Source organism: Schistocerca cancellata, chromosome 3, assembly GCF_023864275.1.
Source record: "Schistocerca cancellata isolate TAMUIC-IGC-003103 chromosome 3, iqSchCanc2.1, whole genome shotgun sequence".
Lineage (NCBI taxonomy): Eukaryota > Metazoa > Arthropoda > Insecta > Orthoptera > Acrididae > Schistocerca > Schistocerca cancellata.
The window spans coordinates 228438516-228462867 of NC_064628.1; the positions used below are offsets into that span (position 1 = coordinate 228438516).

General features: G+C 40.4%; 1 protein-coding gene across 4 annotated transcripts in view; it reads left to right on the forward strand.

Annotated features, from left to right (window-relative positions):
* LOC126174855 (uncharacterized) overlaps positions 1-24352 on the forward strand; it is a 121675-nt gene that overhangs the window by 14760 nt on the left and 82563 nt on the right. For all 4 annotated transcript variants that reach the window (XM_049921251.1, XM_049921252.1, XM_049921249.1 and 1 more), the window contains 2 exons: positions 5199-5426; positions 5512-5590. In XM_049921251.1, the coding sequence (XP_049777208.1) occupies positions 5199-5426; positions 5512-5590 (307 nt within the window). The remainder of the gene's footprint in view (positions 1-5198; positions 5427-5511; positions 5591-24352) is intronic.

Consider the following 24352-nt stretch of genomic DNA (forward strand, 5'->3'; position numbering starts at 1 on the left):
TTTCGTACCCTGAAACAGCGGAAGGAAGGGAAACTCCTCTCATTCACTACATGCCACTGTGAACTGTATAATGCTCCGTTTACTGAGTGGGAGCTCCTCATCGCCCTGACACAGTTCCTGGGCCGGGCCAGATCTGATCCACACTCAGATGATTAAACATGTCTTGTCAGACTACAAGCAGTACATCTTCATTATCTTCAACCGGATCTGGAGCGATTGCGTATTCCTGTCTCAATTGCGGGAGAGCATCATCATTCCTGTGCTGAGATCTGGTAAAAACCCACTTGTTGTGGCCCATCAGCCTCACCAACATTCCTTGTAAGCAGCTAGAATGTATGGTGAGTCGGTGGTTGTGTTAGCTCTTAGTGTCGTGGCCTACTGGCTCCATGCCAGGGCAGTTTCACCAGGGTCGCTCTACCACTGATAATGTAGTATTCCTCGAGTCTAACAGCCTTTTCCAGACGCCAACACATGGTTGCCATCTTTCTTGATTTACAAAAAGCTTATGACACGACCTGGCAACATCATATCCTTGCCACATTACTTGAGTGGGGTCTCCTAGGCCTGCTCCTATTTTTATCCAAAATTTCCTTTCACTCCGTACTTTCGTGTCCAAGTTGGTGCCTCCCATAGTTCCCCCCATATTGAGAATGGGGTCCCGTAAGGTTCTGTATTGAGTGTATCGCTATTTTTAATGGCCGTAAACGGTCTAGCAGCAGCTGTGGGGCCGTCCGTCTTATTTTCTCTGTATGTAGGTGACCTTTGCATTTCCTACTGCTCCTCCAGTACTGTTGTTGCTGAGTGGTACCTACAGGGAGCCATCGACAAGGCACAGTCATGGTCTCTAGCCCACAGCTTCCAGTTTTCAGCCACAAAATCGTGTGTCATGCACTTCTGTCAGCGTCATACCACTCATCTGAAACCAGAACTTTACCTTGATGATGATCCACTCACTGTTGTGGAGACATATTTATTTTTAGGACTGATTTTCTAAGCCCGATTGACTTGGCTTCCTCACGTTCATCAGGTTAAGCATAAGTACTGGCAGCACCTCAATGACCTTCGCTGCCTGAGCAACTCCAACTGGGCTGCAGATAGCTCTACACTGCTGCAACTCTACAGGCCCTTGTTCAGTGCCGACTTGACTACGGGAGTCTGGTTTATGGTTCAGTGGCACCCTCAACGTTGTGGTTGCTACACCCAGTGCGCCACTGTGGAGTTTGACTAGCGACGGGAACTTTTAGGACGAGTCCGATGTAGAGCGTACTGGTGGGGGCTGGAGTCCTTCCATTGCAGGTTAGGCGTGCACAACCAGGTTAGGCGTGCACAACTGCTCGCCAGTTACATCGCGCACATTCGTAGCTCTCTTGAGCATTCCAGTTACCGTCTCCTTTTTTCAACCACGGCGGTTAATCTCCCACATTGGCAGCCCAGGTCAGTGCTTACGAGCGCAATTCGCACCTGATGCCTCCTGTGTGAACTAGATTACTTCCCTTTACCACCTCCCCTCGGGGTCCATTCGCATATGCCTCCATGGTGTATACCTCAGCCACAGCTTCGTCTGGACCTTTCGCATTGCCCTAAGGACTCATTTCCTCCCATGGCTCTCCGTTGTCACTTCCTCTCGATTCTTGACGTGTCCTGGGGCTCTGAAGTTGTTTACACCAATGGCTCAGTGGCTGATGGTCACATAAGCTTCACCTAAGTTCACAGAGGTTATATTGAACAGCACTCCTTGCCAGATGGCTACAGTGTTTTCACTGCAGAGCTGGTGGCTATATCTTGTGCTCTTGAATACATCCGTTCATGCTCTGGAAAGTCATTTCTTATCTGTAGTGACTCCTTGAGCAGCCTACAAGCTATTCACCAGTGCTACCTGTGCCATCCTTTGGTAGCGACCGTCCAGGAGTCCGTCTATGCCTGGAATGGCCCAGTCGTTCAGTGGTGTTTGTCTGGACCCCAGGACACAGCATTCCAGGCAATGAGCTGCTGACAGGTTGGGCAAACTAGCTACGCAGAAACAGCTTTTGGAGATTGGCATCTCTGAAACTGAGCCGTGTTCAATATTACTGCACAAGGTTTTTCAGCTTTGGGAAATGGAATGGCATAACCTCAGTCCACATAACAAATTGAACAAACTGTGTGCCATTAAGGAGACTATGAATGTTTGGAAAACCTCCATGCGGGCCTCTCGCCGGGACTCTGTGGCTCTCTGCCAGTTCCTCATTGCCCGTACTTGGGTGACCCACGGCTGTGTCATGCACTGTGAAGACCCCCCTCGGTGTCGGTGCGGTGCCCGGTTGACAGTGGCCCATATTCTGTTGTGCTGTCATGCTTTGGTTGCCCTGTGACATATCTTCAGCTACCAGACTCATTACTGTAAATTTTTACCAACAACGCCTCATCGGCTTATTTAGTTTTTCATTTTATTTGTGAGGGTGGATTTTTGTCAATATATCTAAGTTTTAGCGCATATCCCTCATCCCTCTGTGTTCTCTAGCCTAGTGCTTTTAGGCCGGAGGTTTTAATGTGTCGCAGAGAGGCTGGTTTATCATTTTTTATTCTCATGATCAGCCAGCCACAGTCGTCTGCTCTCTTGTTTTAATCCCTTCTAATTGTGTCTTGCATCTCTCTGTGGTTATCTTGTCCTATTTTGTCCATTGTAGTGTTCGTTGCCCTTCTGTTGTTCTTGTTGTTTGTTTCCCCCCTCCCCCCAGTAATGTGTGGTACGTCTCGTTTGTTTTATTGTTTTATTCTTTCCCTTGTGGAATTGTTTTAATGGGAACAAGAGACCAATGAGCAGGCAGTTTGGTCCCTTCTCCCTCATTTAAACTGACCAAAAAGCACATATCAACCGAGTTATAATGGTTCAACTCGGGACATGGCCTCATAGCTTGACTTTTGCCGGTACCTCATCATTGCTTTCTAAACTTCAAATGGATCCACACTATTGGAATAATTTACAGTGGTTTTTATCGCAGCATCACATAGTGAAATGTTCATTGTGGTGTATAGTCGCAAATGAACTAATAACACATTAGTCATTCTGAGTCAAGTGACTCATCTAGAAGATATTCCCAACTTCGACCATCTTCAGGTTTCATGAAATTATTGCAGAAAGAATCTAAAGGACATGCATGAACTTTGACCAGGTTTCAGCACCATCTGTAATGTAGTGTAGGTAGTAGAATTGTTTTCACAAGGGCCACTTGCTTTGGAAGTGGAAACACGCAAAAAATCCTAAATCCATTGTTCCTGCAACTTAACCATCTTAACAACTTACCTACCTACTTACTTACTACTACTACTACTACTACTTCTTCTTCTTCTTCCTCCTCCTCCTCCTCTCTTTCTCTCACTCGCTCATTTTCAGAAATTATGTAAATGCAGATCACAGAGCAGTGAACTTTGAACAAAATTGCAAAAAAGTACTGTCACATTAAATATTCTCCTTTTTTAACAGTAAGTAGTCAGTAGTTCCTTTCACTCACTGGCTATTTCTTGTTAAAATGTGGGAAAATTGTCATAACAAAATTTTTTGAATGAGTTTGAAAATATAATTTGACCCTGACACAGCTTTCTCATCTTCATTTATGTTATTTCTGTATTCTAAACAAAAAGTTGTGTCAGTATGACAAGTAGCAGGCCCTTAGCTCTGTTTGGTCATAACATATGGCTTCCCAATCATGGGGATTTTTTTGTTGGTTTCCAATTCTGGAGAAAGTGACCCTTATGCAAACAACTATAGTTCATACACAGAGTTACAGAAAGAGCTGAAACTTGGGAGAAATTCATGCTGGTCACTTAGATACACTCTGCATAAATCCGAACTACCTTAGACCACTAGATCACTTAGCGTGGTATTACACTACGGGAACAGAGCAACCTACTTAACTCTCTGATATGGTTTCACATGTGAGCTATATGGAAAACAAGCCAATGGCAGAAATACCTGTTAAAGGTATTAATGTTAGGCAGTAATGACATGTCCATCATGTTGACCTGAGTGATACATAATTAACAATCGCTATTTGTGATAAAGGTACGTCAACAATCATAAATATGTTTACGTCACTAACACCACTTGCTATTATGGTGACATGCCTGGAAAGCCAAGCTGGTTAAAGTGCCACTCCCAGGACATGGGGAGGCGAACCTGCCTCGAATCGAATCCACCTTGCAGATTAATGATGATGGCTGGTGAGCTGGCCAACTTGGTTGTGGTTTTTTGGTGATTTCCCATACCAGGTTAGGTTAATAGTGGGCTGGTACCCATATCCTTCCTGAGATATATACTACACAAACATTTAGGAACACATGTTTATACTGGGTCATAGATTTACCTCAGGTGCAGACACTTGGGTACGCAGATTCTGTCCCACTGGGAGTGGTAACGTCAAGAAGCACATCTTGCCACCAACTACCACTAAGACGGCCTCAATGCCTACCCTATTGAAGGAACAAGAACAGGCACAAGAAGAAGAAAGAACAATAACTCCTCTTGCTATTATAGACAGTGAGTTTCATTCATACATTTGATACTGACAAAGAGTATTGGTTTTGCGTCATAATAGCTGAACAGAACCTCAAGGTCAAATCAGTGCCAGCTGTACATGTTTTTTTGCCTTTGCTGCAACAGCTAATGGAGATTAATCACTCTTGATGCTGATGTAGCTCAGATATGATGGTACACCACACGTGTTCTCTGGTTGTGTTAAATTTGATCACACTTGTTCATGATTTCCATCATTCTCATTGCTCTGCAATTGTCTTTTTTTCAGATGTGCACTCCATCAAACTTCGTTATGTAACTCAATTTTTTATGTAACTGTCCCTTTAATCACCATTGCTTTCTACGCTATTTCTGTGAGAAATTTTTGTTCTTGTCTGTGTTTATTTTTTAACATCCTGTACTCTACCCGCATCTTCATAGATTCAGTATTTTAGAATTTCACAATAAAAACTTCAGCAGTGAAAGAGACCGTTAATTGATGTCTCCTTATAATTTATAGTTTTTGGTTTTTTTATTTTGAATTCTGCAAGTGCTGATGTTGCTGGATGTCTTCTAAATGATGTATCCACAATCAACATTATCACAGCAATATTTTTATCCATTTGTTGCTACTTTTTATTTTTTTTTTTTTCATGAAGAAATTCAAGGATTTAAGCATTAACTTTATTATTATTTTTTGTACTAGGAAACAAAGCCACAGGTATGGGCATTTTTGCTTTGGAAGAGTGCAGTAGTTGCACAACAAAGACCAGAAGATAGCAAAGAAAATCTTAATTCATGGAAATTGTATCAAAAATGGTGCAAGATGAAAGAAAGTGTTCGCAATTCTTGGGTTGCTGCAGGAAAAACAATCCAGAGTTTTTCAGTACTCTCGAATGCCAAGCTACAAGAGATCCATAAAAGTTCCCCTGATGTAAGTTCCTTCTGTTTTTAACTAAATCTGCTGAAAATAACCTGTCACAAATACTGCTTTAATGCTTGTAACTGTATTTTTCCAGGGAAAGGGCAAAACAGTAAATTTAAAGCCAGCTGAAAATGATGAAAATGATGTGCTTAAAACATCAGATGATTCAAAAAGTAAGTAGAAGTGTTTATATAATCTTTATATCCTTTGATAACTTTGAATATTATTTATTATTTTATAATATGTTGTGAGGGTGGTGTGTGTCTTACAAGGGAACATTCCCAAGTGTCAATAAATGATCTTGAAGAGACATGGTGGGTGTGTGGAGGGGACAAAACAGTGCAGTACATGATATAAGAACATAGGCTTCTGCGGCCAGTGTCATAGTGATTAAATTCTTCTGGGTATTATGCTGTGTCATTGCTAAAATCTAACAACAATAATAAACTAAAACCAATGTTTCGGCCGAATTGCAATGGCCTTCCTCGGGGCACGACTAGTTTTGCATGGGGATAGGTGCTTCTATTTATTACAGACTATCGATGTCTGACATCTGCATCTACATCTACATCTACATGATTACTCTGCAATTCACATTTAAGTGCTTGGCAGAGGGTTCATCGAACCACAATCTTACTATCTCCCTACCATTTCACTCCCGGACAGCGTGCGGGAAAAATGAACACCTAAACCTTTCTGTTCGAGCTCTGATTTCTCTTATTTTATTTTGATGATCATTCCTACCTATGTAGGTTGGGCTCAACAAAATATTTTCACATTCGGAAGAGGAAGTTGGTGACTGAAATTTCGTAAATAGATCTCACCGCGCCGAAAAAGTCTTTGCTTTAATGACCTCCATCCCAACTCGTGTATCATATCTGCTACACTCTCCCCTATTATGTGATAATACAAAATGAGCTGCCCTTTTTTGCACCCTTTCGATGTTCTCCGTCAATCCCACCTGGTAAGGATCCCACACCGCGCAGCAATATTCTAACAGAGGACGAACTGTCTCTTTATTGGACTTGTTGCATCTTCTAAGTGTCCTGCCAATGAAACGCAACCTTTGGCTTGCCTTCCCCACAATATTATCTATGTGGTAATTTTTACATCCAGGTACTTAGTTGAATTGACAGCCTTGAGAATTGTACTATTTCCAACGGATTTCTTTTGGAACTCATATGGATCACCTCACACTTTTCGTTATTTAGCTTCAACTGCCACCTGCCACACCATATAGCAATCTTTTCTAAATCACTTTGCAACTGATACTGGTCTTCGGATGACCTTACTAGACGGTAAATTACAGCATCATCTGCGAACAACCTAAGAGAACTGCTCAGATTGTCAACCGGGTCATTTATGTAGATCAGGAACAGCAGAGGTCCCAGGACGCTTCCCTGGGGAACACCTGATATCACTTCAGTTTTACTCGATGATTTGCCGTCTATTACTACGAACTGCGACCTTCCTGACAGGAAATCATTAATCCAGTCGCACAACTGAGATGGTACCCCACAGGCCCGCAGCTTGTTTAGAAGTCGCTTGTGAGGAACGGTGTCATAGCCTTCCGGAAATCCAGAAACACGGAATCAACCTGAGATCCCTTGTCGATAGCGGCCATTACTTCGTGCGAATAAAGAGCTAGTTGCGTTGCACAAGAACGATGTTTTCCAAAAACTTGCTGATTACATATCAATAGATCATTCCCTTCGACGTGATTCATAATGTTTGAATACAGTATATGCTCCAAAACCCTACTGCAAACCAACGTCAGTGATATAGGTCTGTAGTTCGATGGAATACTCCTATTACCCTTCTTAAACACTGGTGCAACCTGCGCAATTTTTCAATCTGTAGGTACAGATCTATCGGTGAGCGAGCGGTTGTATATGATTGCTAAGTAGGGAGATATTGTATCAGTGTAATCTGAAAGGAACCTGATCAGTATACAATCTGGACCTGAAGACTTGTAAAACTTTTAATTGGCCCTCTGATATTATTGGCTAGTCATGACGTAAGGGAAGATGGAAAGAAAGAGGCTATTCATGGATGTCCATGTTGTCAACGATTGGTAGCTGTCCGCCAATCAGCGTTCGGCTTCTGGTCGGCAAGTTTTCCTCCTGGTGTGCGCGGAAGTGGATTGACAGTTGCTCTACAGCTGTTTGTGCAGATACGTCCATGTCCCGTGTAGCTTCTGCCCCGAAACCGCTCACGGCCCGTTGAACTGGGATGGCTGGCAGCCGGGACGCCGGGAGTTTGTAGCCATCTTCTCTGTTGATGTTGTCAGGCTGCTTAATAATTTCGATCACCTCCCATATTTTGCGTTCTCGCATCCACGATTCTTTCTCCAGTACTCGGGCTTCCTGGAACCTGATAGGTTGTCCACAGTGAGAACGCAAAATACGGGAGGCAATCGAAATTATTAAGCAGCCTGACAACATCAGCAGAGAAGATGGCTACAAACTCCTGGCGTCCTGGCTACCGGCCATCCCAGTCCAACGGGCTGCGAGCGGTCACAGGGCAGAAGCTACACGGGACACGGACGTATCTGCACAAACAGCTGTAGAGCAACTGTCAGTCCACTTCCGCGCACACCAGGAGGAAAACTTGCCGACCAGAAGCCAAACACTGAACACTGATTGGCGGACAGCTACCAATCATTGATGACGTGGACATCCACGAATAGCCTCTTCCCTTCCATCTTCCCTTACGTCATGACTAGCCAGTCATATTAGAGGGCCAATTAAAAGTTTTTCAACAGTGATGTCAGACATCGATAGTCTGTAACAAATAGAAGCACCTATCCCCATTCAAAACCAGTCATGCCCTGAGGAAGGCCATTGCAATTCGGCCGAAATGTCGGTTTTAGTTTATTATTGTTGTTAGTTTTTAGCAATGACGCGACATAATACCCAGAAGAATTTTAATCACTAGTGCAGTGCAAATTTTTATGTTGGTGCCCAATTTCACCTTTAAGGGGTAAAACACACCACAAATGGTAATTGAGCATTTTAGGTTTAGAGGGAATATCTTTGAAATGATGATAAAAAAATCTATGTAAAAGTTGATCAGTAATTAATGTTCTTAAAAACTGTGTAATCGAGATTCGTAAGAATTTAAAATTTTGCAAAATACCTCACCACCATTAATTAATTCTGAAAAATGGAAAATTTTGTTACGACATACATCAAGGAACCTTTCAAGCCACAAACATCCCTGCATAATAAACCTGCTTTCTGAAATACCATTTTTGGAAAACAAGCTGTACATAATGTGCTGTCAGAGTATTTTTAGCATACCTAATTGAAATGTCTAAACATTCATTACTATTCTAAATATTTATTTTACTTATATTTGTTTTAGGTCTTAAATTGTTGTTTTATGTTTTACATTTATGGTATTTTTGTTTTTCAGTTTACCGTTTCACACATAATAAGTAACTATTTATTGTGATAAAAAATAATTACCCCAATGACAGTCTGTAAAGAAATTCTTAAAACGTAATGTTATTTTACACCATGCACATAAAATTCCTTCATGTAATGTAGGAGGGAAGAAAGCCAGAATTACATTGCCATGGGCAGAGCTTGTGTAGTACGCATTTCTGCCGCTGGGTGTGTGTAGCGCAACTCATTGACAGTTCAGTGCCACCTGTATTGTTGACCTTGCTTGTTCTGTTCATCTGCAGTGATTGTTTTTGCTAGTGCTGGTTTGTTCTTGTTTCGTTTTTTTGTGTTTTTCCTACTTGGTAAAAATGCTGCTGAAACTGTTTTAATGCTGAAAACAGATTACCAAGATGACACTGTGGGAAAAACTCAAAGGTATGAGAGATTTGCTCGATTTAAAACTGACAACATGTTGATTGATCAACATCAAAACAGTGCCGTTTTGCTTTTTGATTTTTTGATGCATAAGGGTGTAGTTCATGCAGAGTTTGTTGCCAAGGTGAGACTGTCGATCAGACTTTTTTTTTTTTTTTTTTTTTTTTTTTTTTTTTTTTTTTTTTTTTTTTTTTTTTTAGAAGATTGTGCAACAGTGTTAGTCAAAAAAGACCCTATTTGTGGCAGACAGGAGACTGGTTCTTTCACCATGAAAACTCACCTGCACACACAGCCATCTCCATTAGACAGTTTTTGGCTAAAAATGGCATGGTTCTACTGCCCCACGCACCTTATTTGTCTGACCTGGCTCCTTGTAACTTATTCTAATTTCCACACATGAAAAGGGGATTGAAAGGACACTGATTTGACAACATTGAAGGGGTGAGGGGCAGCTGGTAGCCATTTCTAAAGATGATTACAAAAAATGTTTCAAACAATGAAAGCACCGGTGGGACAAAAGTATTAGTTGTAATATAGAATATTTTGAAGAGGATTAAACCGTTTCAAAATATATAGCGTACCCCCTTGTACACCATGGAGAAGACAATTTGAAACAAAATTCAGCAGGACTTCAAATTCTCATGAGTGATCTTCGAAACATCCTTATTTGTATCAGGTGTATTTCAGTCCATTGATAAACTTTAGCAAAGAGTATTGATTACACACTAGTGACTTCAGCTTGATTAATTGTTTCTCAAGTGAAGATTGGCATAATCAGTCAACGGTATTAGATTTGCAAATCTTCTCACAACGTTCTTCCAACTTCGAAGGTCATATACATTCCATTAAGCCCTTTGAGATCACCAGGTGTTTCTTGTCCTGGGGTACGATGATCGAAACAGTTTTTTTCACACTGACCACCCACCTTTTTGCAGGTTTTACAGAAACAAATGGCGAGTTTCGACGGAGAATCTCTTTTTAAGGCCCCAAATGTGCTTGTGACAACATCAAAATCTGGTAAACAAATGTGTGACCAGATTGAAAGATATTTGAAAGATTTTTCTTTCCCAGTGAGTGAGAAATACCTGCATTATTGTTAGATGTTTGCGGTGCTCATTGTGAAAGGACCGTTTAGAGTATCGTAGTTAAGGACAGGGAACTTGTTCATCTGGTAATTCCAAAAGGCTCGGCGGCACAGGTACAGCTGTGGGGGTTGTGGCGATGTTCGCCCTGCTTTATTTCTTCATTGATTATCCTCGGTGTTGACATACTGGCTGAAAAAATAGGGGTGGAAGTGCAGTTCTGTCTACTGTAAATGATGACGCCGACAGGTGCACATTTGCGTTCCACAGTCGTTTACTTTCACTTTTCACAACCCCGATACACACATTTAATATGGCCAGTGCAAAGTTGTTTAACTTTTCATAAGCATCATTAATAGTTTGCTGGCGAACATCCACATACTGCTACGATAGTTTACTGTTGAACATCTATGAGCAGTAAAACCTAACCACAAAGTCCACAGTTCTTAAGGAATAATCAGGTATGTATGGAGCAGACACTATCACTGCTTTTACACATGGCCTAATTGTTTAACACTTATTCCACAGTTAAGATGAAACTTTGTTGTTGTTCTAATCGCCACAGGTTTCTCATCTGAAACTTGCCATGGACTGACTGTCTCAGGACCAAAAACCGGGCCCTTATATATCATCACAATAGTAGTTGCTGAAACTACACATTGTTCGAAGTTTAATTTACAGAAATTACAATTAAAGCTTAACTCATTACATTAACTGAATACATCAAAAAATAAGTCAAATTATTTTTTTAAATCACAAAATTAACAAATATAAATATGCAAACAATACTTTGGACAAAACTGTTAATTACTTCGGAATTATTTAAGAGCTAGCTTTGCTAACATGTTTTCGAATAGATCCTTTAAGAATACTGTTATTTGTTCCTCTTAATGTTTATAATTAGTACAGAACTTATATTTGTTTATATGTCAACAATAAAATTTAATGAAAGATACTAATGAGGAATAGTCAAAATAAATTAGAAAATCAATTACATATGTAAAACTAAGGACAAAATTAGATCTGGTGTTATATTCTTTAAAACTGAGGGCCAACCTGTCTCTTTTATCAAAACGCAGATTTTACTCACGTATGTTAATGGTCATTGGTTAAGAACAAAATGAATTTTAAGGAGGCAGATGGAAAAACAAGATGGGAAGTAAAATTATCCCAGCCTGCTTCGTCACAGGGTTTATGGCTTTCAATGTTGGAAGAACTTCTTAGAGATGATTTTCAGATCTAATTCTGTTGAATGACTATAATGTCGATCTCTTCTTCAGAAACATCATAATCAAGTTGCAATCATTATTAAATAATCTATTCTCCTCCCCAAGGCCTATCAACGTACTGAAATACACCTGATAAAGATCAGGGTATTCAGAGGATCCCCCCATGACAGTTCAAAAGCCTGCTGAATTTTGTTTTGAATTGTCTTCTCTGTCATATCACATGAAGAAACTGAATTTGTTTTATGAGCATTATTGTTTTAAGCAGTTATTTACAGATTATCATTGTTGTAATTATGTTCTATCATAATAATGAGTTACTTCTAATTTTATGAAAAGGATAGTTGCTACTTCCATATAGTGGAGATTCTGAGTTGCAGATTGGCACAACATGCAGACTGTCGGAAATGGAGCTTTTGACCAAGGCCTTTGTCGAAAATAGACGACACACACACACACACACACACACACACACACACACACACACACACATGCAGATGCAACTCGCACAGACATGAGCACAGTCTCTGGCAGCTGAAGCCAGACTGCGAGCAGCAGCACATGATGGGAGAGGCAACTGGGTGGGGTGAGGAGGAGGCTGGGGATGGTAAAGTCCTGCAAGTGGGGGCTTGCAGGGATGACATGGAGAGAGGGTAGGGCAGCTAGGTCCAGTCAGGAGATTAAACAGGGGGAGGAGGGGTAGCAGAAAAGGAGAGAATGGGAACAAGGAAGGAGTTGGATGGGTAGGACGACGACTAGCAAAGTTTGAGGCCAGGAGGGTTACGTTAATGTAGGACATATTGCAAGGAGAGTTCCCACCTGTGCAATGCAGAAAATATGGTCAGGTAATGCATCTAGTCTTTTACTGGTATATGAGCCATGAGGCAAGGGGTTGGGAGCAGTGGTTGTGTAGGGATGGACGAGGATATTGCTTAGGTTCGGTGGGTGCCGGAATACTGCTATGGGAGGGGTGGGAAGAATAGTGGGTAGGACATTTCTCATTTCAGGGCACAATGAGTAGTACCAGTCCTTTCCAAAGGCCTCACCTTTTTCCCCATTACCAAATTCGGTCGAGCAGGACTTGTTTGTAGTGGTTAATACAAAAGAAAATGAGAAGAAAAGAAAAAGAAAAGGTTGAAAATGTGGGAAGAAATGGTGAATAAAAAGGGGATTTTAAAATCGTAAATGACCGTGAAAAAGGGAAAGAATGAAAAGCAAATCGGACTTCGTATTGCAGAAAAGCTATCGGACTTCATGATTCGTAAAAGCTATTGTTGGGGTGGTCCTTGTGGTGTTTTTGAGCAAAAGTTAAACCAATTTCCACTACAAAAATTATTGAAAAAGAACAGAGAATAACAAAATGTAACTGACAGGGGGAAATGGCGTAGATAAGAGTTCATCCTTTACCATGTTAAATGTCTTCTTTCATGCGGCGTCCAGGTCTTCAAAAATCTCCTCCTTCATTTCTGCGTGAAGAGTCTGCTCCGAAATCTTGCAATCGTCCAGGAATCACTAATTTATACAAATGAAAATCATCTTGATACTGAATGCAATTTAATTTACTTGGCTACTTCCATCCTCAGAATTTCATAACTTCCACAATATGTCTACACATTAAAATCAGATAAAGTCTAGCTAATAAGTTTTTTACGTCTTCATCAGATCACGTCTGCATTAAGCTTCCGCTCTCGAGAGACGAATAAAGAAACAGATAGAAAAACAAAAAAAATAACAATTTTAGTATTCTCTCTGCCGTCGAGCGCTCATATCGCTGTGCCGGTATAATTTTTATCTGAGGTAACGAGTGTAGCGCGGCAAAATTCAAAGTCCCGCTACATCGCCCTCTCGACTGTCATGCTAAAACATTTAGCGTGGCAGGCTAGCAAACAATATAATAGATATACCTAAATGTCAATATATACATCTTTTCATAGGAAAGGCCATGTGCATTCGTAGGGGATAATCTTTGTCAATACTTACACTTTCTAAACCTATATACTAAATACAATTGTTACAGTTATGATCCTTTTTACAAAATTAATATAAATATATTTACATAGTGTGTGTTTCAGCAAGCTGCTCGCCAGCACAGTTAATGTTGTGTGCTTCCAGCGTTGGTTTCCCAATGCATCTCTGGCAGCATGTAGTCTTTGCGCATGCGCAATAGCATCACTGAATTTCGCATGCGGCAGTTTCAAAATCGCTGTGTTATGATAGTCTTGAACAGTATTCAGTTTCACATAGTGTTCATTACAAGTTGTTATTCCAGCATAAATTGCGTGTTAAGTCCGGTGTCACCATAAGATTGAGCGTGTGCGTGATCTGAAGCAATGTACATGTCTTCCGTTACGACACAACCCTCCAGGTCCTTGTGTGTTTTCGTGACTATTGTTCCCGGGGCATATGTGGTCGCTGTAGTTTTAGCCTCCACATCGCCTACGACAGGTGCTGAGTTTGTTGTCTCCAAAGCATCTGAAGGCCGGCCAGGAACAACGACGTTGATGTTCGCAAAGGTCGGTGTTTCATCACGTTTTTTACACTTGCCAGCAAACGTTCATTTGCAGTGTGAAAATCCTCATTATCGTCAAAGTAAATTGCAGTTTATATCGATTTACAAACAGTTATTTGGTTTATGCACCATAGGTTTCACAAATAATACAAAATTCGTCGTTTATAACGTTCATAGTTTAACAGTGTTTGCAACACCTTTTTGCCATATTTACATTTTAACAAAGTTCACTGTGTCCCAGCATGTTTACATAGTTAATTATGAAAGCTTACATTTCGTGGTCACATTTCAAAATATGTTGACAATATGCTGTGCCGGTATAATTTTTATCTGAGGCAACGAGTGTAGCGCGGCGAAATTCAAAGTCCCGCTACATTTTAAAGACCTTCTCTCCTTCTTCTGGTCTCTACTGTGGAAACATTTTTCACTGCTGACCCTGCAATTAGACTCAGCCAAAGACCAATGTTAAAACCTGCCTGACTGAGTTCACTCCTTCATCCAACCGTGATCCACCCCCACTGCCCCCAAATCACCCCATTAACTTACCAGAATTTCCTAACCTCAAACCTTGCCTCACCATCATTCCCAAAATCCTTCAACATGCAAACTAGCTTTAAATCTGCAGAAAAAACTGCAATCCTGACCTTATAATCCTACCTGCTGACAAAGGCACAACCACTGTTGTTTTGAACTGCAAGAATTATCTGCCAGAAGGATTCCATCAGCTGTCACATTCATCCATCTACAAACCCTGCCACAGTGGCCCCATTCCATAAATCCAGCAGGATCTCCAGTCTCTCCCAAAATTCATAGGCCCATCCCAGAACCTGTCCCCAGAGTCCATATCTCTCTCATCCCTACCACTCCCAGTACACCTACATTCTACATGCTTTGTAAAATCCATAAACCCAACCACCCAATATGCCCCATTGTGGCCGGTTACTGTACCCCCACTGAGAGAATCTCTGCTCTCATAGACCGATCCATTCAGCCTATTGCCCACAACGTACCCTCTATATATAAAAGATACTAACCATTTCCTCCACCCACTCTCCGCAGTTTCCTGTTCCTTTACCACACAGTACCCTGCTTTTCACTAGTGATGCCACCTTTCTTTACACTAATATCCCTAATGCCATAGCCTCACCACGATTGGACACTACCTTTCCCTATGCCCGACGGATTCCAAACCAACAATGTCCTTTGTAGTCACCTCGCCCACAATTACGTCTCCTTTGAAGGCGTTATCTACGAACAAATCCAGGGTGTGGCTATGGGCACCCACATGCCACCATTCTATGCAATCCTATTCATGGGACATCTAGAGGAATTATTCTTAAACACTGGGAATTCCAAACTCATCACCTGGTTCAGATTCATTGACGTCATCTTTTGTGATCAGGATCGAGGTTGAGGACACCCTATCCACACTCCTCCAGTACATCAACACCTCCCTCATTCGCTTAACCTGATCCTACTCTACCCAGCAAGCCACCTTCCTCAATGTTGACCTCCACCTCAAAGATGGCTATATCAGTAACCTTTGTCCATATCAGACCTGCCAACCATCAGCAGTACCTCCACTTCGACAGCTGCCACCCACTCCGTACCAAGAAGTCCCTTCCTCACAGCCTCTGAAAATTTACTGAGGGTCTCATCGAGGTGTTTGCAGACCGTAATTACCCTTCCAATCTTGAACAAATACAGATATCCCATGCCTTATCTTCCCAACCACTCACCACCTCCCACAGTCCCGCCATCTGGCCACAGAGGAGTATTCTTGTCATGGTGGCTCGGTACCACCTGTCATCGTGACCTGAAATGTGAAATGTCCAACCCTCATATCCCTGTAATAGACCAAGATGCAAGACCTGCCCCATACAGCATCCCATCACCATCTACTCCAGTCCGGTCACATACATCGCGTATCCCATCAAAGGCAGGGCTACCTGTGAAACCAGTCACGTGATCTACAAGCTAAGCAGCAATCACTGTGCTGCATTCTGCGTGGGCATGACAACCAACGATCTGTCTGTCTGCATGAATGGCCACCAACAAACTGGCCAAGAAACAGCTGGATCACCCTGTTGCTAAGCTCGCTGCCCAATACAACGTTCTGCATTTCAGTGACTCCTTCACAGCCTATGCCATCTGGATCCTTCCCAACAACACCAGCTTTTATGAGTTGCACAGGTGGGAACTCCCCTTGAAATGTGTCATACGTTAACGTAACCCTCCTGACCTCAAACTTCATTAGTCATTGTCCTGTCCATCCAGCCCCTTCCCTGTTGCCATCCCAGCACTACACAACCCTGCATTCCATAAACACACACAGTCTTTTTTACTTCTTTCCTTCCCCCCCCCCCCCCCCTCTTATTTTACTGTCCCCCACCCCTACACTCCTATCCCTCCCCCTCCTCGCCCCAGCCTCTTCCTTATCCCCGCCCAGTTGCCTCTCATCATGTGCTGCAGCTCACAGGGACCAGGGCCTTTTGACATGGTCATGTATGTGTCAGTTGCATTGACGTGAGGGTTTGTATGTGTGTTGCCTATTTTCAACAAAGGCCTTGTTGGCCTAAAGCTCACTTCCTGACAGTCTTTTTGTTGTGCCTATCTGCGACTCAGTACCTCAGCTATATGGCAAGTAACTACTATCCTTTTCATAATAGTTTCATTCCATCCTGGATTTTCCATTGTTTTATTTTATTTATAATTTTCGATTAACAAAATATGTATATGCAGAATGGTGAAACAAAAAACCTACGAATGAAAGATGTAGAACAACAAAATGAAATGTTAAACAAATAATTAGAATAGTAATGAAAGTTTAGACATTTATAATTTCGTTGTTCAAAATACTCGGACAGTACATTTGTGTACAACTTATTTTCCAAAAATTGTATTTTGGAAAGCAGCTTTATTATACAGGGATGTAGGTGGGTTGTAAGCATCTTTAATTTATGTTGTAACAAAAGTTTTAATTTCTCAAAATGAATTAATGGTGGTGGGTTATTTTGCAAGCTTTTAAATTCTTGCAAAGGATGGATTAATTATATATCAACTTTTATATGAAAAACAGTTGAGAAATCATTGTTTCAAAGATATTTCCATAAACCTAAAATGCCAAATTATCTTTGTGGGTTTGGTTTACTCCTTAAAAGTGAAATTAGGCACAAAAAAAGAATACATATTGCACTACTTTCCCCCCAGTGGCCTAAAAACATAATTATGGCAATAAAAATACCTTATTACTGCTGTGAAATTGCCTTCATGTATATTTAAATACTGTGAAATATATGAGAAGAAATATATTTATCTTTACGTTTCTTAGAGTTCAGTTTACGAAACTGAGTACTCACAAACATTTTCTGGAGTATTTGCTTGTGCATTTTCTGTGGTGTCTTATGCATTATCTTGTCTCCACACTTTTTACGTTAATTCGGGGCAGACTGACTGACTGAAGTTTGTGAGGCAAAATCAGTGTTGACAGGTAAGGTGGCCAGGCGGCTGTGTTGCTGGACGCACTCTCTAGCTGTGAAAACAATAGCCAGGACAACATGTAGGTTGTATTTGTTTATATGATTTTATGCACAGTTACTAATTGCAATACAGCAGCTCGGAAAACTCTATAGAGCTATCTAGTATATTGGGAAATCATAGTTATTTGCAATAATTCACAATAAAAGTGCAAGCTATTTTCACAGTATTGTCAAAACATCCACAGTTTTTGTTTTCATTGCTAAATATTTCCATCATTTCTAATTATATAAAGAGCAACAGAATGATATATCAGTATGTTGATATTTGTAAATAGGAGAAAGTACATTATGATGATCAGTCAGTGGCATGTCATCTTATTAATTCCTCAGTGTGTTGCAATTCCACAAACAGAACAACAGCATTCACCTTACTGTCAGAATCTAGTTTTGAATGGTTTTCTTCTGCATGGTTTGAGGTATCACTGCTCATTCCCCGGTTTTTTTCCGCACAGTCTTCCCCAGTATGTTTTTGGCTACCGGACTGATGATGCTTCAGTGCTGTTCACAATTTTTGTCCAGTTCTCACTAGTTACTTAATTGACAGCTTCCTTAAAGAAGTTCTCTACTTCAGAGATGATGATTTGTTATTATTTACAGCAATGTAATTTTTTATTTGCATCCATAGCTTTTCTATGTCACTGAAGGAAGCCAAAATCATGCCCATGCCTTTTAGCAATTTCATCAATGATTTATGTTGGAAATTGTGATTTCTGTTGACCCAAAAGTTTTATCAATTCAGCCTTCAGATCATCTCTGGGTTCTACATCTCATCTTCCAACCATGGAATATCATCATCTTTTCTTGTTGCGAAGTTGGTCTCTTATCCTGAGCAAATGAATGATATGGGGTGTTATCCGTAACAATAACTTACGTCTTTGTCAAATTTGCATAAGCGATGTCTCACATCTCATCTGAAAAAACTCAACTGTTCCTGTCTTCATGATTATCACCTATTTTTTTAATAAAATTTTAACGCATCGTATGGTACATTCTCATCTGATGTACCTGCACATCAAATAGTAACACTAGTTAACAAATTTAAACTTTTTTTCTGCATTTGGTTTGTAAATGGGTGGATTTACCTACTTTTGGGCTGCTGAATACACTGGTAAATTCAGTTTTTCTGTATGACATCTCATTTCCTAGATACAAAGCAGAATAAAAAATGGTAATAGCAAAATTGACACAATGAAATCAAACAAAAACACACATTCAGAGTGTTTGAAATCAATACTATTTTGTATGTATTAGTTCAGAATATATTTTCACCTTTAATCGTCTTTGGTTATTGAAAACTGTGATGATGGCGCTATTCTTTTGTTTGCCATTTCATCACTCTCCCTAACAAGACCCCAGCAGTAGTCATCCATCATCGAAGAGTTCCAGTGGCCTCTGTAACAGTGTTCCGTGGTAAGAATGTCTTGATGAAAGTGTTCACCATGCTCATCGCTTACGGCTCCCAAATTTTCCGGGACGAAATCAAGGTGAGAATGTAAAAAGTGAGTTTTAAGCGACATTCTACACCCCATGTTCTTAGAATTGTCCAACAGATCATTCACAATGGTAACACAGTTTTTGTCTTTTCTGTTACCCAAAAAGCCCTTCACAATTGCTTACAAAGAAGACCAACCAGCGAATTGGATATCTGTGAGTTTGGTATAAAAGTTTGGATCTTTCAGCAGTCTTCTTATTTGTGGTCCAACAAATATACCCTCTTTCAGATTTGTCTCACTTAATTTGGGAAACTTTTCTTTTAAGTGATTGAAGGCCTCACCTTCTTCATCCAGAACTTTTACAAAGTTCCTGGTAGTGCCCAGCTTTATATGAGGGGGAGGCAAAATGATTTTATCGGGCTCAACCAATGGGGTATTGTTCACATTTATGTTTCCAGGAACATATGACTTCCTTGACTGCATAATGGTTCTTGGTTTCATGGCTGTCCCAAAGTCACAAAAAGCAGCAGTATTTCGTGAATCCAGCCTGTAAATCTGTAAGGAGTACAATAACTTTTAAATCACAGCAAAACTGCCATTCATGATCCTTATATTTGATTGCCTCTAGCAGCAAATCCATGGTTTCATAAGTTTCTTCCACATCCACTGTGTAAGCCAAAGGTACTAATGGAAATGCAATTCCCTTATGCAGTAGTACTGCTTTCAAGTTGATTTTACTGGAGTCAGTAAATAGTCGCCACTCCTGTGGAGTATGTTGTACACCTAGGTGCATCATCAGACCATTGACATCTCTACATACACACATTGAATTCTGCGTATCGAAATATTGAACGGAGGAAACCTGTCTTGATCTGAAACAGGGAAGTTTTGTCCCTGGAGCTAGAAGGTTCTGTTGTTGCAGTCTCGACCACAAGAGTTCAGCTTGCTGTTTCGAAAGTTTAAGATTGCGAACCAAATTGCTCAATTCCTTTTGATTATAGAGCTGAGGTGAAGTGTCATGTTATTGAGGGTAGTACTCTTCTATATATTCAATACTTTCTGATCCACTTGACATGGTGTCTGGTTCCATGGCTTTCAGGTTACAGACAGGAACAGGCAACCCCTCATCATTGGACGCAGGCAGTTGCACGGAAGATATATTTGGATATTTTATTTTGTATCTAACTTTGCTTGAATGTCCCGAAATATTTGTAAGACAGAAGTAACAGTCTTTAGGCTCACCATTGGAACAGCAAATGGCATGGCTTGGCATTTTCCTTTCAGCCACTTGATTAAGGTTGTAGTACGGGTTATGCAAGCAATATGAGGTGCAAAATTTTTATCTTGATCACCAACAGGACAATCAAAATACAATTTATATGTCTCCTTAACCAAATAAGTGATTGGTTTTCTTTGGGATTTTTGAGTGAATTTCCCACACTCATAACAAAAGTTGTCGGGGTGGTTCGGACAGCAACAAGATTCACTAGTTGCCATTTTTCTTAGTGTAAGTTTTAAACACTAAAAGTTTGCACTATCTTTCACAGGAAACACTCACTGAGGATCTCTTTCACACCACTGGATTACCACACCAACCATTTACTGTTGATTTGTAGATCTTCTAGCTCTCTGCAAATCAAAAACAAACAATTAAACATCAAAACAAAAGAACAGCAAAAAGTGATATACTCAAGACGAAAAAAAAAAAAACCTTTAAAAACTCAAAAATGGTACGTGCTAGAACATTTTGAAAGGGACATTCAGATTCCACCCACCAAAATACATACTAGTAGATGTATCACATCCCAGATGCAGAATGGCTGTTGACTAGTGTAATTTGCCCTTCTTTTTCCAACAGGCACTGCCATTGTCCCCTTGGGGTTCCATCATTCCAGTCTTTAACATCATATATTTCTAGCACTGTTAAAAAGATCGTTTCTTCTGAAGTGACACAAGCAGTTTCATTAGTGTGGGATATTCCATTCTATAAACTATAACTAGACTTCTAGTTAAACTAAGTGAAACAGCTGTACCAGTTGACATAATACACTCATTGGTACGTTTCAGCCATGCTACCTTCTCAAGTGCAGCCCTTCATTGGCTGGCTTTCTGTGCTCATTTAGCAACAAAATGACGAGACTGAGCTGTTAGTATGAAAGACGTGTCTGTATGAAAGACTTGTCTCCCTAACTGTCATCAAGTAAAGCCAATAACGTAAACCTGACATCTAACAAAGTGGACACTGCAACTATGTTGTTACACCCATCATTTGTATAGTTCCTCCTTCAAATGGGTCAGAAGAAACAAATACATTGCATGTATACATATAATACCTCGACTAATTGAAGCTATCTGTGCCCAATAGGTTGCAAGACAGAACCCAAAAACTAGGGGAATGGTGAAAATTCACATTTCTGTTGGTGAATTCTAACCTGTTAAAACATTAATAAGGTCCAGCTTGTAACAATTGTTTAATGGGCACGACTCATTAACAAGTTCATTTCAAGAGTTAAACTAAATTCGGGCCCATCATTAGGAGACAAAAAATTAAGAAGTAAGCCTTTGACTTTTTTCCTCTTATCTTTGAAGGCTTTCTTTTATAAATTTGAAAAGTAGGGACCAACAGTGTTTTCTATATGATAGTTCTGTTCCAGCTGCTCCTTCTGAGCAAATACGTATGAAGTATTGTTAATATGAATTTATTGGCAAATGGGTGGTCCGGGATTTGGACTACCGTCCTGGATGTGAGTCCTTGTTGTGGGATGGGCATAGCTATACAAGGTTTGGCTAAAAAATAACTGGTACGAGATTTCTTTATTTTTATTCCTTCATAACTTTTACATTATCCCCTTTGAAATTCTCCCTCCTTCGTTCCTTACATCATTCCATGTACAAATTTTCCAGTGCTTCAAAGCAGTGTTTGAAGATTTTTCTGGAAGCGTGTTCATGGTCTCTGTCACTTTTCTTTCACAGCTTCATCTTCCCAACTCTTATTTCATTTTAGTACAGAGTTTCCATTTTGGGGTGTAAAAAAGTCATACTGAGCAAGATGTGGTGAATAGGGTGGATTTTTCGAATGGAGGGAGTCCCATGCCTAGCCAAAAACAACTTGACAACCAATGTAGTATGAGCTGGAACATTACACTGATGCAGAATCCACGAGTTGTTTTTCCACAACTCGTGTTGCTTTCTTCCTACTAGTTAATGGAGTGTAGATAGGACTTCAAATTCCTTATTTGCAGTTCGACCTTCAGGCACTCAATTCATGTACACAGTGCCATGGATATTGAAAAACACAATCATTGCTGCTTTGAATTTTCAGGGTGTATATGACCCGGGAGATCAGGGAAAAATCCGGGAATTTTTTCATCCGGGAGGAAACCGGGAAAAACCCACAAATTTATTAGAATTCTGGTAATTTTTCGTTGTTTTAGTTTTGAGTTAAATTTTTGTAGTTTTGACTGGTAAGAATCGATACTCTAACAAAGGATATTTTGTATCCCGCTACTGCAGAATAATACTGCAACGATAAAACGTGAACGCTAGAAAAAACTAAAATAAAACATAAATTGCAAAGGAAATGTGCCATATATAACAACAAAACACAGTGCTCATAAAGCGTTAGCCAGCAGCAAAATATGTCAAAGGCTTTAGGAATGCTTCATAACAAATTGCCTCCGATGAGTGTGACGCCACAACTGTGTACATTAAGCCTAGTTTTACACGACGACACTAGGTTGCAGGCTACTGCGCTACCGGCCACTGTGTATGTGCGCCACGTGTTTGCATAACTCGTTGGTGAAACTAAACACTTTTGGCATGTTTCAACTTTGGTGACACTAGTTGCACGAGTGTTGAGGTTATGTGTGATCGCAGAGTGTAGACACACTGAAATATGAAGTGGGGAACGGAGGATAATGTTCGGTTTTTGGATATCTGTGCTTTGCATAGGTGTTTGTAGGATTTCAGTGATGTTGATTACAAAAATAAGCAACATATTACTGCCACTGAGACCATCATGTGCAATCGTAACATAGATGGTTTGACACTGTCTGAGCTGCAGGGCAAAATTTATTGAGTTGGGAGCACATATACAACTGAATTAAGAAAAATACAAGCAAGTGTAATTCTAGCCATGGCAATGCTCTTGTCTACGAGACTAAAATCCCATCGTTTGAGTTCGCCAACTCTTTGTTAGGGAATATTGTTGACAGGAGGGAAGTCTATACTGATTCAAGAAGCTGCATTCTTTATTCAATATTCATCTATTTAAAATGTCTCTGCAGTGCTCCCCATTCACATATGTTAGACTTTTGAAATATTGTAACTGTACAGATCGATCTTCAAGAGAGTAGTTTGCAAACCATTCTCTTCTTAATGCAGTCTGCTTTGAATAATTATTGTTGCTAATGTTAATAATTATTACTGTTAATGTAAGTAATTATTGGTGTTAATGAAAAAGCATCATCACCAACTAAAACCGTATCTCATAGCATGCCGAGTGTTCTTGATTGTAATGCACGCAATGTGATATGTAATTTCAGTTCTGGTGACAGTGCTTCATGCTTTATAGTACCTTTATTCCTTATTGGATAATTAACTCTATTTAGAAAAAATGTGAAAAGTTCTGATTACATTCTAAGATAATTAAAAGAACTTCTTCTATCTTCCGTTATAAATTATTTCAGCAAGGATGCTGAGCAACCGAGCTGACTTCTTTTCTTCATCCAGTTACGAATCGAAACAAGTTCCTTATTTTTTTCTTATGCAGTGATTCCACGCGACAAGCTTTAACTCCATCACAACTTGTGTGACGTGCAGCTGCCAAAACTTTCATTTCAGACACGACTCAGGGACCTACAAAACGACGAAACTGAAGTGCATACCAGTGTCACTGTGTCTACAGTCCTATATGAAACCACTTGCGTGCAACTCGTTCCAAGCAACGAGTGGTGCAACCCAATGCCATCGTGTAAACTAGGCTTTAGATTTGTTTTAGCATTTACAAGCGGGCTCATGCGCATGCGCAGTTGAGTGGCATATGAGTAGTAACTTCTCCCGTTTCTGGCTACAGAAATGTGGCTGTTGGCAGTGTAAGCAGTCACAGCAAGCAGCTAGATGCGACCAGAAAAAATTTAATTGCCGCGCCAAAGCTGCCAGAGTCACTCATGCGCAGTGGGCCTGGATCTATGAGGGAGGGGGGCACCAAATTCATATTCTTGAGGAGAAAAAACCTTGTTTCACAAAGTGCCTAGCATCCAGCAAACGTTGGTCTATCGATTACTCATATGATTTTGATGTGCATTCCTGTTGGTTTTTGAA